A 16,942-nucleotide genomic window follows, 5' to 3' on the forward strand; every position below is an offset into this window, starting at 1 on the left:
AAATATATCTTTATTGATTTCAGAGAGAGGAAAGGAGAGGGAGAGAGAGAGAGATAGAAACATCAATGATGAGAGAGTCATTGATCGAGCCCACAACCCGGGCATGTGCCCTGACTGGGAATCGAACCCCGATCGCCTGGATCCTAGGTCAGTGCTCAACTGCTGAGCCACGCCCAGCAGGGCAATGTAAGCCATTCTTATCATTAGTGTTTATAGAGCAGATTTTCAAAATTCAGAGTCCCTAATCTCAAGGCATAATGTTCATTAAATGACCGTATGAAGAGTGTGCTGGGTGAAAGCCCCTGTGACAGGGGTCTGTGCCCTCCCTCAGCCCTCAGGAATGCCTCCCATTGTCATTATTTGTCTTAATTTCTTCTCTCTGTTCTCTTAGCTGATAATACCATTTCGACTGTCAATTTCTTTTTTTATACTATTGAACATGTTTTTCCTTTGAAAAGTTTGATCACTTTTTGATTCAGAAAACATAGAAGAAAAAATATCAATTTATCTTCTCTTTCAAATCTGCCTCTAACTGCCTTAGTTAGGCAGTAAATTTTGTCCTATAATCCAATATGAAACTTTCTAGTATTTTTTACAAATGGAATCCAAACTGTTCTAATGTTATTTGAGCTATGTGCCAAATTCTTATTTAATAATTTTCCCCAAATTACAAGTAAGAAACTGACTTCTCAGCTTCCAATTTAAATGTACAATTATCATTTTGTAAGGTGTAAGAGGACACTATGAATCATGTATCTGTATACATTTGTATATTTTATTCTTCAGGAAAAAATGCTACATTTTGTTAGAAATCCTTTGGCTTTTCACCTTTTTTCTTTAAAAAAAAAAAATCTTTATTGATTTTGGAGAGAGGGAGGGAGAGGAGTAGAGAAAAGTAGAAACATCAATGATGAGAGTCACTGATCGGCTGCCTCCTGCATGCCCCCCGACTGGGGATCGAGCCCGCATCTGGGGCATGTGCTCTCACCGGGAATCAAACCACGATCTCCTGGGTCCTAGGTTGATGTTCAGCCACTGAGCCATGCTCTGTCGGGCACCTTTTTTTCTTCTTTAAATAAATTTTCAAATGAAAACATAATGAGAAATAATTCCTAATTGGCAAAAAGGAGAAAATAGAGAAATGCAAAGAAAAATAAATCATCCTTTATTTCACTGCCCAAAGACAATCACTGTTAACATCTTGGCTACTATACTATTAGCATTCTTTCTGTATTTAAGTTGTTTTTGAATTGTGAGCATCTGATATATATTAATTAGTAGTTTTTAAAATTTATTATTAAAACCTAAATATTTCCCCATGTCACTAAAATTTTTCATAAGCATCCATTTTAATAATTGTAGCATATGTTAGCATGTTATTATACTTTTATTTTCCTTTTTAGAAATGCAGGCTGTTGCTAAATGTCCACTTCTTGAAAATCCTTGAGAGAGCAACTTAAAGCTGCTTTGACAAGGCCCAGCCACTGTGTTGCCCTGGCATGCAGTCCCACTCTTCCACTGTTTGCACAGCCTGCTCCCTAAACCAGAAGGCTGCTCCCCACCCTGGGTCCAGATCCTTCACCTGCAGCATGGCTAGCTCTCATTTCTTCTCAACTGCAGTATTTATAGGAGGCAGGCCATTCCTGACTCCTTAGCACTGAGATAGATTCTTTTTGTTTTTCCTCCTTATAACAACCTCCCCACAACTAAGATCTTTACCATACTATACTGCTGTTTTCTTGAACTTGTTAATATTTTGAACTAGACCAGAACTAAGGTACCATGATTGCGTCTTTCAGTTTCACAGGTGCATCCTTAGCACCAGATAAAGAATCTGAGACATAGTAAACACTTGATCAGTCATGGATGGGAGCATCTTTTCCACTCATGTGATTGCCAGCTTTAAGCATGCTAGTTTTTCATTCATGAAACCAGTACTGTCCATTTTTTATGCAAAACTGAGGGAATATAGTGGTAAACAGAATTACTATTATTGTCAATATGTTAAGAGTCTCTTAAAATGGATTTTCTGAGTTTTTTACAATTTGGTAAGCTAACTACTGGCATCCCAGTTGGTATAATTCATGCAATTTTTGATTCTTTGAACTATTATATTTGTAGTGAGTATTTTCTAACTGAAACTAGGCCGCAATCTTAGAATGGGCCCTCCCTCACTTCCAAAGGTGCGAAATTTTCTTTATGTAGCTTGAAGCACAGTTTCATTGACTTTACTGGGCAGACCTAAGGTTTTTTGGGGGGTTTTATTGTGTGTTTTTTTTATGGTATGATATGTGAATTACATCTCAATAAAACTGTTTTTTTGTTTTGTTCTCTTTTTTTTTAAATTTTATTATTGTTTAAAATATTACAGATGTCCCTTTTTCTCCCCAGTGACCTCTTCCACCCTGTTCCTTCCCCCTCCCCAGTCCCTCTCCCCACCATTGTCCATGTCCTTGGGTTGTGTATATATGCATATAAATTCTTTGGTGACTCTCTCCCCGACCATTCACCCGCCCTCCTCCACCCCTCTGACATTCATCAGTCTCATCTATGCTTCCATGTCATTGAATCTATTCTGTTCATCAGTTTATTAAGTTCTTTAGATTCCACATATAAGTGAGATCATGTGATATTTGTCTTTCGCTGCCTGGCTTATTTCACTTAGCATAATATTCTCCAGGTCCATCCATACTGTCCCAAAAGGTACGAGATTCTTCTTCTTTACAGCTGCGTAGTATTCCATGGTGTAAATGTCCCACAGCTTTTTTTATCCACTCATCTACTGATGGGCACTTGGGCTGTTTCCACATCTTAGCTATTGTAAACTGTGCTGCTATGAACATCGGGGCACATATATCCTTTCTGATGAATGTTTCAGGATTCTTAGGATACATTCCTAGGAGTGGAATCACTGAGTCAAATGGCAACTCCATTTTTAATTTTTCGAGGAACCTCCATACTGTTTTCCATAGTGGTTGCACCAGTCTGCATTACCACCAGCAGTGTACTAGGGCTCCCCTTTCTCCACATCCTCGCCAGCACATGTCGTTTGTTGATTTGTTGATGGAAGCCATTCCGACAGGTGTGAAGTGATACCTCACTGTGGTTTTAATTTGCATCTCTCTGATGATTAGCGACCTCGAGCATTTTCTCATGTGTCTCTTGGCCATCCGTATGTCCTCTTTGGAGAAGTGTCTATTTAAGTCCTTTGCCCATTTCTTAATTGGGTTGTTTGTCTTTCTCTTGCTGAGTGCTATGAGTTCTTTGTACACTTTGGAAATTAGCCCCTTATCAGATTCATCCTTGGCAGATATGTTTTCCCAGACTGTGGGGTTCCTTTGTATTTTGAGGCTGTTTTCTTTTGCTGTGCAGAAGCTTTTTAGTTTGATGTAGTCCCATATGTTTATTTTTTACTTTGTTTCTCTTGCCCCAGGAGATGTATCAGTGAAAAGTCTACTATGTGGGATGTCTGTGACTTTACTGCCTGTGTTTTCTTTCAGGATTTTTATGGTTTTGTGACTTACATTGAAGTCTTTTATCCATTTTGAGTTTATTTTTGTGTATGGTGAAAGTTGGTGGTCTAGTTTCATTCTTTTGCATGTATCTGTCCAATTTCCCCAGCACCACTTATTGAAGAGACTGTCCTTACTCCGTTGGATACTCTTGCCTCCTTTGACCATAATGGTGTGGGTCTATTTCTGGGGTCTCTGTTCTGTTCCACTGATCTATATGCCTGTTGTTGTACCAATACCAGGCCATTTTTTATTACAGTGGCTTTGTAATACAGTTTGAAGTCTGGTAATGTGATCCCTCCCACTCTGTTCTTTTTTCTCAAAATGGCTGGAGCAATTAAGGGGTCTTTTTGGGTTCCATATAAATTTTCGAAATGTTTGTTCTAGCTCTGTGAAATATGCTGTTGGTATTTTCACAGGAATTGCATTAAATTTATAAATTGCTTTGGGTAGTATAGACATTTTAATGATATTAATTCTTCCAATCCATGAGCATGGTATCTTCTTCCACTTGTTTAAATATTCCTCTATTTCTTTTTTCAGTGCCACGTAGTTTTCTGAGTACTGGTCTTTTACATCCTTGGTTAAGTTTATTCCTAGATATCTTATTCTTTTAGTTGCAATGGTAAATGGTATTGCTTTTTTAGTTTCTCTCTCTGAAAGTTCATTGTTGGTGTATAAGAATGCCATTGATTTCCGGATGTTGATTTTGTATCCAGCTACCTTGCAGACCTAAGTATTTTGAATAGTGCTTAGCACTTTGGAACATAGGGCAGAACATACTCCCTTAAATCATAAGTAGGCAAAGGAAGATAATGGGCCCGGAGGATCAGAGAGACAAGTGCTAGCATCTCATTGTGATGAACTGCCTCTTGGTGCCCTTTGTGCTAAGCCAGGACCTACTTGTCTGATATCCCCATGTCACATTACTCATTTCTGTTCCTTCTTTTTGCATGAGGCTGAATGTGGTTGTCGTGTCCTAGATGTACCAGGGGTGGGCAAACCACCCAACAGCATCTTGGCCATCTTTGCAGGCTTCATGTTGAAGGGCATCATTTCCTCTCAAACCAGTGTGGAAGATATTTGTTTAGCCTCCAAATTAAATTATTCCACCTGGAAGCAGGCTTTCTTTCTTTCTTTTTTTCAGTGGGTGGGATAGAGGAAGTCCCTTTTTTTAATAAATACTGTGCAAATTTAGTTTATGGAGATTTGTGTGGGCCCCTAAAAGATGGAATGAGTTACTTCACTCTCATCTCACTTGCTAGTAGCAGGGCAAGGTCAGCCTTTATAAAACATTGCTTCTACACCTAGACTGTTAGAGTCACTCATGCTTCTTGCCTCCCTTTTTAAAAGAACTAATAGTGGAATATTAAAGTTTAGCAGTAAAGGTTTTAAAACTTAGCATGTAAAAATTAGAATGTGTGGATCAAGATGTGCCTGTTATCCATGCCACACCTCAGAGGTCACCTCACCAGGGTCAGCTCTGTTGTGAGAGGCTCTTGGTTTAAGTTATTAACATCCACCTTGTTCAGTGCTGTTTATCTTGATGTTACCTCTTTCTAATTAAATTCATTGCTTTAATGGGAATGAGATTAATTGGCCTGCTAAATTTAACCCTTCATATACAAATATATTTGCTGATAGGAAAAAGTAGTGCTCTTGGTATATTTTTAGGTGAACCAAAGTAGGTTATGCAAGAGTTTGGTCCCAGAAAAATTGTGTATATGTATGTGTGTGTGAATACACACACACACACACACACACACACACACACACATATATGCAGAAAAATTTGCATATACACCTATATGTATATGCATGTGTAGATATATACATATATGCAGAAATTCTGCATATAAGACACATATCTGTATATATATATGTATGTATGTCTTTGTATACACAAGCATACGCATACAATGTCTGGAAAAATATAATCCAAAATACTAGTAGTTCTTATCTCTAGGTGGACATTTCTGGATAAATGAGTTTTTATTGTCTTCTACTTACTTATGTATTTTTTGCTTCAGTAAACACATGTTACTTGTGCCATTTAGAAAGTTTAAAATTGAACATATTATTGAAATTACTTTTCTTTTAATAATTCATTATTTCTTCACATTTGCATTTATAGCCCAAGCTTAGCATGGCCAAATGCAGAAGAAATGTGGAAAACTTTTTGGAAGCCTGCCGAAAATTAGGAGTACCAGAGGTAACATCAAACTTATCCAAATAACCATATTTTAGTAAAGATTTTATTTATGTGTTTGAACCCACTGAATAGATTTGCAACTTTGTACATCCCTTTTAATCTATTTTCCTAAGGAATATTAAATAAGTCATAAAATTTTAGTTTAAATTGCTCTATTGCAATGAAATAAAAATGTCTTAAAGCAGTATGGTCAATTCTGAAGAAAAGGGGAATATAATTTCTTTGAGGTTTTGAAATAAGTGCATAATTCCAAACTTGAAAAAAATTTCGTTCGCTTGATTTCCTAATCCAAGAGCAGAAATTGCTGAGGCTTCAGTGAGCCTCGATCTGGTCCTATAGGGTCAAATTTTGGAGCTGATGACTTTCATTTTCCAAGGCTCTTAAGCAGAGCTGTAGTTGACAACTAATTTGTTGATTTTCATTTTGGGTATGTGGATCAAAGTAATCATTAAAAATATTAATTATTATTATTAATCATTACCATTAATAATAATAATGTTTGTATGTTGCTTTATAATTTGTTAACTGTTTGCATTTACATTTCCCCCTTTAGTCTGTTGCAGACTCATTTGACAAGTCCCTATAGCCAGCCCAACTCTAGTTTGCTGCTTTTCTTTCTCATAAACTAAGCTCCAGCCTCAGCTAATTTGAGGCTTTTAAAGACTTTGCTAATAGTAGCATAAGATGGTTTCTTAGGGAGACAAAAGCCAATCACTCAGAATTTGGGGGTAAGTTGAGAAGTTTATCATCATTGTGATAAACAGAAATGGACAGAAATTCTACTTCTTGTAATTTCTTCTATCTTTTCTAATGTTCCAGAGATAAAATAATTACAGACTCTATCATGAGATACTGTTTTTGAGTATGTGAATAAATTACATTTTACTTGGTGATAGGAGTTTATTGAAATTGAGGAAGGCTTGTCTGCCTCCCTCTCTCTCCCTCCTTCCCTCCTTCCCTTTTTCCCTCCCTCCATGTTTACCTCCCTCCCTGTCTCCCTTCCCTCCTTCTTTTCTTTCTCCTTTCTCCTTCCTTCCTTCCTTCCTTCCTTCCTTCCTTCCTTCCTCCCTCCCTCCCTCCCTCCCTCCCTCCCTCCCTCCCTCCCTCCCTCCCTCCCTCCCTCCCTTCCTTCCTTCCTTCCTTCCTTCCTTCCTTCCTTCCTTCCTTCCTTCCTTCCTTCCTTCCTTCCTTCCTTCCTTCCTTCCTTCCTTTCTTTCTCTCTTAGTATTTTTTAGTTTAGTGAGGGGTTAGTGGTGGGTTTCTAATCTTATTTGAGGAAAAATAATTATTAAAGCATCTTTAAGTCAGAGCTGTTATATAAAAAAAAAGTTACAAATTAGTTTTTAAAAGAGTGTAATCTTTATATATGGACTAAATGTCTTTGCGATCAATTCAGATGTCTTTCAACAAAGTTAATATGTGTGACTGTATAGTATGTGTACATTTTAATATTGCATATACATTCTTGGCTTCAAATATTTGTAAAAATTCCTATACACTTACCTTTTAAAATAATTTCATTCTGTCATGGCCTAATAAGATTTCCCATGTGTGAATCAAAACTATCACATCAAGTCAGATGGTAAATTATTCCTGTCTGTGCTAGAAAGTAATAATGAGTTATGACAGAATCCCCTGTGATATTTTTAAAGTCATCAAAGCTTTTTCGGCTTATGGTAATACAGGATGAAATGGAAATGCACTTTGTCATTTATTGAGTAAAGATTAGTAATTACAATTTCAAGGTGAGCAAGTGGAAATTATAAAAATGCAGAGAAATTTTTATTATAATTTCTGAATTATGTCTCTAGCACTAAGCAACTCATAATTCCTGCAAAGAATTACAAGGAGTAAATGACTTTTTGCCACTATCTCAGACTATTTTTGAATTTTTTTTAAGATTTGAAGTGATTTTTAAGTTTGCATTGTGTATATATATATATATGTGAGTTTGTGTGTGTGTGTGTGTGTGTGTGTGTGTGTGTACATGTATATTCACCCTGATGGATAATCCAGTTGCATTTTACTGGTGACTAGAGTTTCATTAAGTTCATTGCTACTAGAAGAAGTCTGTTAGTTAGTTTCAGTTAGAGTTAAACTTCTTTAACAAGATATGTTAAAAAAGGAAGGAATAACCTAGTGGAAAATCAGAAATTACCAATTGGAAGGCAATTGGCAAATCTTCTTGTACACTCAAAAGAGTATGCTTTCATCTCTCACAGAACTGATGAAGAATAAGTTATTGAAAATAAGAAAATATTTTCATTAAGAATATGATACTGAATTGGGGGAGGGGTGAAATGACACCCTGCCACTTAGATAGTTATATTTCTTTCACTAGTTGAGGATTGATGTTTTGAGTGTATATGAGTCACACTACAATTCATGATTTACACTAAAAATATAGTTATAGCACAAGTCTAGTTGAAGAAATTCTCTACTTGCTATCAGACATTTAAAAAGACTGGTACAGAATTGAGAGCCCAGAAATAAACCCACGTGTATATGGGCATATAATCTTTGACAAAGGAGCCAAAAAACATACAATGGAGAAAAGAAATCCTCTTTTCTATATGGTGCTGGGAAAATTGGAAAGCCACATGCAAAAGATTAAAACTAGACTACTTTTGTCTCCATTTACAAAAATTAACTTAAAATGGATTAATGACTTAAAAATAAGACCTGTAACAATAAATTACATGGAAAAAAACAGGTACTAAACTTATGGACCTTGGTGTTAGAGAGGATTTTATGAATTTGACCCTAAAGGCAAGGGAGGTAAAGGCAAAAATAAATGAATGGGACTATATCAAACTAAAAAGCTTCTGCACAGCAAAAGAAACTACCAACAAAACAAAAAAGCAACCAACCTAATCAGAGAGGATATTTGCAAACAACAGCTCTGACAAGGGTTCAATTTCCAAAATATATAAAGAACTCATACAACTCAACACTAAATATACAAACAATCCAATTGAAAAATGGGCAGAGGACCTGAACAGACATTTCTTCCAAGAAGACATACAACTGGCCAACAGATACATGAAAACATGCTCAACTTCACTAGCTAATAGGGAAATGCAAATCAAAACTGCAATGAGATAACACCTCACACCTTTTAGAATGGCTATTTCAACAAGACAAGCAATAACAAGTGTCAGAGAGGTTGTGGAGAAAAAGGAACCCTCATTTACTGCTGGTGGGAATGTAAACTGGTACAGCCCCTATGGAAAACAGTATGGAGGTTTCTCAAAAAATTAATAGGGTTACCATATGATCCAGCAATCCCTCTCTTGCAAACCCCAAAAACTTGAAAACAGGTATTCACAAAGGTATATGCACCCCTATGTTCATTACAGCATTATTCACAGTGGCCAAGACATGGAAACAACCGAAATGTCCTTCAATAAATGATTCAATAAAGAAGATGTGATACATATATACAATGGAATACTACTCAGCCATAAGAAAAGATGAAATATTGCCATTTGCAACAACAGGGATTGATCTTGAAAATATCATGCTAAGGGAAATTAGTCAGACAGAAAAAGTGAAGAACCATATGATTTCACTCATGTGGGATATAAAACTGAAAGCAACAAATGAACAAACAAGAAAAACAAAAACTCATAGACACAGACAATAGTATGGTGGTTACTAGAGAGAAGGGGGGTGGGGATAGTAAAGAGTAAAGGGATCAAATATATGATGAAGGAAGATTTGACTTTGGGTGGTGGGCACACAATGCAATATACAGATGATGTACACTTGAAACCTATATACTTTTATTAACCAATGTCACCCCAATAAATTTAACTTAAAAATCAGTAAATAAATAAAATAAGACTGTTACCTAAAAACAGAGGACCTGTAACATTACATTTTCTTATTTGCATCAGACTATTATTTGGGTAACAAAATACTCATTGACTTCCCAGCAACAAGCAGGTAATCCCTCCTAATTGGCGAGCTTTCCTTGCTTTCTTCTCTGCCCATGACTTACACTCATAAGTCACAGACTTTGAATTCTGTATTTTTTAAGCTAAATATCTAATTGACAATAATACATCATCCTGTAGAGACTAAAAAGTCACAACTGTGCTCTAAGCCCTTTGTAACAGCATCACAGCTTCAAACTACAAGCCAAAGTCAGGGTTGGCAGCTTTCATATGGGTAGAATGTGGTTGCTTAACAGATTTAATTATTACATATAAAGTAATTCAATGGGATGGAAGCAATTTTAAAATTGTTCTAGTTGTGGTTTATTGTATTTTCTTTAGAAATCCCCATGAACGCATTCCCAGATATCTGCCTTGGGGTTGGCACAAGGTTCAGGAGGCATTTTATTGTGTGCTTTAGTAGAGTGGTTCTGGTGTGACCTGTAAACCAGGTGTCTTCAAATTGGCTGCATCCAGAATTGCACAGTGTAAGCAGCCTAGTTACTTATAGGTTACAGTATGTAGAAAGGTAAGGTAACTACAGACCTCTGCTAATTGTGGCATTGGAATAAGGCTGCATCTATAATCCTGAACCTTAGTCCAGGGGCAGGAATCTTAGACAGGATTGGAATAGTGGACACCACAGATTAAAAAAAGGTGATGTCACAGAAAGAAGTTGGTGATTGGGTTCTGGAGAAATTCTGTTGGAGTGATGGCAGGCCTATTTGCCATCAACTGTGAGGGACTCTGGAATGATGAGGAGGTTTATTAATGAGAATGCCAAGGAAAGATCATTGGAAACAGACCAGAAATGTACTCGCTGGCAAGTTTCTTTTTCGGTATAGAAGACATTTCTTCACATAGTCATTTCAACAGGTCACTTCCCATTCTGCTGACCATTCCTTGGGTTTTGATTTTCTGTTTGGGGCCAGTTCCCCAACTAAAGGGACACAAATTGAATGAGTCTGACCAGAAGAAGAGCCAGGGAATGCAGGAGGTTTTGGGTGAATTAGCCATACCTGTGCAGTTAACTAGTTTTGTGCCCTGGGGCAAACGCCTTAAAATTAGGAGCAGTTAACCATTTACTGAGAACTTCTTGTGCATGCATCATTTCAAATGCTCACTGTTGAGGATTTGTTTTTAAGCAAAAATTTGTTTTTTTAATCACTTTATTTTATTTCATTTTTTAAATCTTTTAAATTAAATTTATTGGGGTGACTGACATTGGTTAATAACATTATATATCACTGTTGAGGATTTGAGGTAAATATTTTATTACCATACTGTGAAAAAACTGAGGTCCAGACAGGTTAAATAATTTGCTAAGTTGTACTCAAAGCTGGTAAGCAGCAGAGCTGGTGTTTGAACCTGGGTCTATGAACATGAAGAGCCCCCCGCGAATCAACAACCCTCCACCACCAACACCCCCCACACACACACACCCATCTTTCTAGCACAAACAGAGGCTCTCTGTGACTGAGTTCCCTGCTCTGCAAAGTGCAGGTGTTGGACTTAAACGATAGATTTAAACCACATTCTCCAGAGCCCTTGATTCTTTTGAATGGCTTGCGCAGGAAGTGAAGGAAAGCCATCTGGGTATCTACAGATCACTCCCACCCCCTTGCTACAGCCAGAGCCATTATCTTTTGCCTATGGGATATATTGTATTTCCAGTTAAGTTTTCCTTTAGGAGGAAAAAAGAAAGTGTCTTGTTGCTAAACATAGTTTGGAAATCACTGGACCCCTAGGTTTCTTTGAGCTCTAATATTCATGAAAGCTCAGTTACATTCTGCAGCTCCATAATTGCTTTCCTTCCTCATCAGTTGCTTAGCTGCTGGAGAATTACCAGAGTTATGCATCATGGCACCCTGAAAAATCTGGGGATTGGGTGATATTGCAGGCATCATCCCATCGTCCCTTACAGTGTTCATGCCGGTGGCCTGACTTTGCAATTGTCTGTAACTTCTGGTGAAAGCTTGAACTTGATCTTGAAGACAGGCCTACCCTCGGTGAGCCTGTCTTTAGGAAGTTCTTTAGGAAATATTCTTTGTCGCATTCAAGAATCTGACTCCAATTAAGCCTTGGGGTTGTGGGACTATTTATGGACATCCTGAGGCTTCCTTTGCCTTTCCTGGGTCAGCTGGGCCATTCCTGGCCTCTGACCTTGATGTAGGGGTTCATATTTGGCTATTGGGGATTTCCACATTGATCCAAATTTAAGGCTGTTGTAGTATTGACTCAGGTTGAGAGAAATCTCTGATTTATGAAACATCAAAAGTATTAAAAAGTAGATATTTATTTGGTTCACTAGGGAAATTTTTCTACTTGACTTTAAATAAATAGCTTTGGCCCGGCTGGGCATGGCTCAGCGGTTGAGCATCGACCTAGGATCCAGGCGATTGGGGTTTGATTCCCGGTCAGGGCACATGCCCGGGTTTCGGGCTCGATCAGTGACTCTCTCATCATTGATGTTTCTATCTCTCTCTCTCCCTCTCTTTTCCTCTCTCTGAAATCAATAAAGATATATTTTTAAAAATAAATTAAAATAAATAAATAAATAGCTTTGGCCTCAGACCTCTTTAAAGGAGCAAGGGCCTTCCTTAATTTAACAGACTTGCCCTCTTTAGATGAGGAAGGAACTTGGACTAAAAGTGTACTTTGTGTTTTAGCTGCCTTTCATATTCATTATTGTTTACAGAGAGAAAATAGAGCATTAACGGTAGCAACTCTGTTGACAATGATAGACACCTTGATAGTCCTGGCCTCTACTGCCTGCCTGGGAAGTGCAAAGGCCAATGGTCCCTGCAGAACTGTTGGAAGCGGAGGTTTTCATTGTGTGTCCACAAGGATAGGTCATTTGGTGTTCCTCAGCTTCAGCATCAGCCACGTAGAGTTAAAAATAAAGTCCTAAAGTACATTCAGGTGTTAACAGTGATCACATTGATATAAGTGGAACTGAAACCGGACGCAAAAGGGTCCTGCTGCTCATCACAACCAGAGTCAAATAAGTAGAGACATGGTTGAATCTTTGTGGTGAATTTTATTATTCTGTTGGCCGGTGATCCGAAAGGGTGACAGATACAACACCTTGAAAAAATGGCTCTGAACACTTCATTTCAAGCCAGCTATTAAATAAGGTTAAAAGTGAGGGGAAAAGAAAAAAAATCTGTGTACGACAACGAAGTGAGTTCTCAGGGTCTGCTTTCTATCATTGTCCTACTAAAAATTAGCACCTAGATGCTGTCTCCTTTCAGACAGGTCCTGTCTTTGATCTGCTCTCAAGATTTTATCTTCTTTCTGAGTGATTTGCCCATTTGGTCTCCAAATGGTTTTCAAGGCTTCTGTCTTTATCTTCTTCCTGAGTAATGGACCCCTTTGGGCCCTGAGGCTGCATATCTTTATGACTTTATTTGATTTTCTTACAGCACATCCTCCAGTTTCCTAGGATCTGTAAGAAAGCCTCTTATCTATAGTTAGTAAGGTGAATAATTGTGATTCTATTCCTATTATGTGCTCTTCCCCCTAACAGAATTATGGCTGAGTCTTGTTTTCATATTTGCATTTCATTCTTTTTTTTAAAATTTAATTTAATTTAATTAATTTATTTATTTTTTAAATATATCTTTATTGATTTCAGAGAGAGGACAGGAGAGGGAGAGAGATAGAAACATCAATGATGAGAGAGTCATTGATCGAGCCCAAAACCCGGGCATGTGCCCTGCCTGGGAATCAAACCCCGATCGCCTGGATCCTAGGTCGACGCTCAACCGCTGAGCCATGCCCGGCCGGGCTTAATTTTATTTTTTACTTATCTTTATTGTTTAAAGTATTACAGATGTCCCCTTTTTCTCCCTGTTGATTTCATCCACCCTGCATTCACTCCTGCACCCCCCAGTCTTCTCCACACTATTGTCTGTGCCCATAGGTCATGCATATATGCATCTAAGTTCTTTGATTAATTTCTCCCCCCTCCACTCCCCACCCCTGCCTTCCCTCTGAAATTCATCCTACTGCTCCATGGTTCTATATCTCTGTATCTATTTTGTTCATCAGTTTATTTTAATCATTAGATTCCACATATTAGTGAGATCATGTGATATTTGTCTTCCTCTGGCTTGCTTATTTCACTTAGCATAATACTCTCCAGGTCCATCCATACTGTCCCAAAGGGTAAGAGATCCTTCTTTTTTTACAGCTGCATAGTATTCCATGGTATAAATGTCCCACAGCTTTTTTATCCACTCATCTACTGATGGGCACTTGGGCTGTTTCCAGATCTTAGCTATTATAAATTGCGCTTCTATGAACATAGGGGTGCATAAGTTCTTTCTGATTGGTGTTTCAGGTTTCTTAGGATATATTCCTAGAAGTGGGATCATTGGGTCAAATGGCAGTTCCATTTTTAATTTTTTGAGGAAACTTCATACTGTTTTCCATAGTGGCTACACCAGTCTACATTCCCACCAGCAGTGTACCAGGGTTCCCATTTCTCCACATCCTTGCCAGCACTTGTCATTTGATGATTTGTTGATGGTAGCCATTCTGACAGGTGTGAGATGATACCTCATTATCATTTTAATTTGCATCTCTCTGATGATTAGTGACTTTGAGCATTTTTTCATAAGTCTCTTGGCCATCTGTATGTCCTTTTTGGAGAAGTGTCTCTAGGTCTGTTGCCCATTTTGAAATTGGTTTGTTTTTCTTTTTGTTGAGTTGTATGAGTTCCTTACATATTTTGGAAGTTAACCCGTTATCAGATGTATCATTGGCAAATATGTTCTCCCATATAGTGGGCTCCCTTTTCGTTTTGTTGATGGTTTCTTTAGTGACATATGATATTTGAAAGTAATAGTAACAACTTTCCTACTTGACACCTGTTTTGAGAGTTTAGGCAATTACACATATGTAACTCATCTGGAGTTTTTTGCTAAAAGACATTTTATAAGTTGGAGCTACTATGGTTTTTTTGTTTGTTTCTTAAGAATCTTGAAAACAGGAGAAATGAGTTCCTTTCTCCTCTTTGAAACTTATGCCTTTTTTTCTTCCCGAATCAATGACTTTAGTATCAATTTAAATCATAGCTAATAAACACTTTGGGGGAAAGGGTGAGATTCTTCCAAGATTTATTTTGTTTTTTCATTTATATTGGTTCATTCTGAGGTTGAATAATCAGAGGTACAGACTGACACATTTATTTTTAATATAAGTTTTTAAATTTGTAATTTATTAAAAAGAACCAGTTTTCTATAGCTAGTATGTGTTTACCATTCATGAAGATCCTTTCCCACTGTGTGTCTCCTGGTCAGTCACCTCAGGTCAGTGGTCTGACAGCCTTTGTATGTGCTCAGTTGAGAATAAACATTTTAGGAACGGTATCTTCAAAAAGTTTCAAATTATATTTCTAGATTAATTAGCTTACCAATATTAGAGCTATTTTCTAAGTTCATAAAATTGGCAATTAGTTCTTACATATTTGGTGAAAACTCGAGAAACCCTTTCCTCCCTCTCTGACACATTACACTGTCAGTTAGAGCTTTAAATTTTCATAATGACTATCAACAAACAGTCTGTACTGATATTTTAGACTAAAAAAACACTTTGTAAGCTTACTGACTTTGAAAATTAAAATATTTAAATAAGTTGAATATATTCTAAATTTCTTAGAATTTAGACTTGAGTACACTCAGAACGTCTATAAACTAGACCTTTGCTGGATCCATCAACATTTCTGTTTGTGTCTGTAGTATTTGGGGAACCAATTTATTATTATTATTGATTTTTTAGAGAGAGAGGAAGGGAGGAGAGAGAGAGAGAAACATCGATGTAACAGTGAAAACATTGAAGATCTGCTGCCTCCTGCGAGCATGGAACTGAGGGACCCTTCAGTGCACAGATGATGCCCTATCACTGAGCCACAGGCCCCAGGGCCTGAGCCAATCTTGAATAGTAATCTAGTCACACACTGACTGTTGCCTCTAAGACAAAGGTGGGGAACCTTTTTCCTCCCAAGTGCCATTTGGATATTTATGTCATTTGCGGGCCATACAAAAGTATCAACTTAAAAATTAGCCTGCTATATGTGGTCAAACATTTAATTAACTTACCTCTAATGTGATGCTGGAACTGCTTCTCTTTGGTGAGGCCTTGGCAGGGCCAGACCACATGCTTTTCCAGGCCTTCAACGCCTGCTTACGTTCCCCACCCTTACTCTAATAGAGTCCACTACCCCCTGGCAATTGTGATTTCTGTTCACTATCATGAGAATTAGGGGCTGCCTTTGCCTCCAGGGACTCTCAGTATATTCAATGTGTTTTTCAAATGCCTTACAGTAATTACTAATGCTTTGTAAATGCATGGTGAAGTTTTGGCTCTTTAAATTTCCTTTCTTTTTAGTATTTTCCCATTTTAATTTTAAGGAAGAAAAAAGTATAATCTCTAAATCCCTCTCATTAAGACTGAAATTTTGGAAGCACAAAGGTCAGAAAACTCCCAGGTTCCCCTAGCAGTTTCAGCCTGGTTCCCATTATGTCGTCCTTGCAGAGGACTTGTGCTGTCTAGTAGACTCAGAGAGTGGCTCTCAGGGTCACAGCAGCCAGTGAGGATGACTCAGATTTTTGCCTACCATACAATCTTAGACCTATGCCTTTTCCTTTAGAGATTGTGATTTAATTTAAACAAATCACCATGGACTGTGAGTCTAGGCCCTACCCACTTTAGTCTGAATTAAGCCCAGAATCTGTAGCATCATGAAATTATTTCCAGGATAAGAAGAATGGTCTGTGCTGCCCACCTGCGTGAGAAGTGTACTACGGAATAAGTGCATTGAAAACTGCAATGGCGATCTGACGAGTTCTCCGATGGAGTTGTTTGGGGAGCAGACCAGGCATTTTCCATAGGGTTTGGGGAAATTGTTGAAATATATACTGGAGTTAGAATGATTTGCTTTTAACCTGGAAATAACACTTCTGTGAAAATCACATTTTAGTTTGTGTGTGCCTTTTGTCTTATGTCTGCTTTGCTCGGATTTCACAACATTGCAATAGAAAATTTTTATTGCAATAGGAAGCTTCTTCTCTTAGATATTTCCCCATCTGTTAATCTTTGACTAGCATCTCTCTCCCAGTGAAATCCAATCCATGTGTAGATGTTTTAATTCTTGAGAAAATAACAGTGGTAGCTTGATTCTTCCAAATCTACTGAGAAAAGACACAATCTGAATAGATACAACATGATTTATTATCTTTAAAAAATCTTTTGTTGAGTATAAGATGAGAACCCAT

At 37.6% G+C, this 16,942-nt stretch overlaps 1 protein-coding gene across 5 annotated transcripts in view; it reads left to right on the forward strand.

The window, feature by feature from the left end:
• Nucleotides 1-16,942, forward strand: part of LRCH1 (leucine rich repeats and calponin homology domain containing 1) — a 196,492-nt gene that overhangs the window by 167,587 nt on the left and 11,963 nt on the right. For all 5 annotated transcript variants that reach the window (XM_081128065.1, XM_081128068.1, XM_081128066.1 and 2 more), the window contains one exon: nt 5,647-5,724. In XM_081128065.1, coding sequence (XP_080984191.1) covers nt 5,647-5,724 — 78 coding nt within the window. The remainder of the gene's footprint in view (nt 1-5,646; nt 5,725-16,942) is intronic.

Source organism: Miniopterus schreibersii (assembly GCF_964146895.1).
Source record: "Miniopterus schreibersii genome assembly, chromosome: 2".
Taxonomy (NCBI): Eukaryota; Metazoa; Chordata; class Mammalia; order Chiroptera; family Miniopteridae; genus Miniopterus; species Miniopterus schreibersii.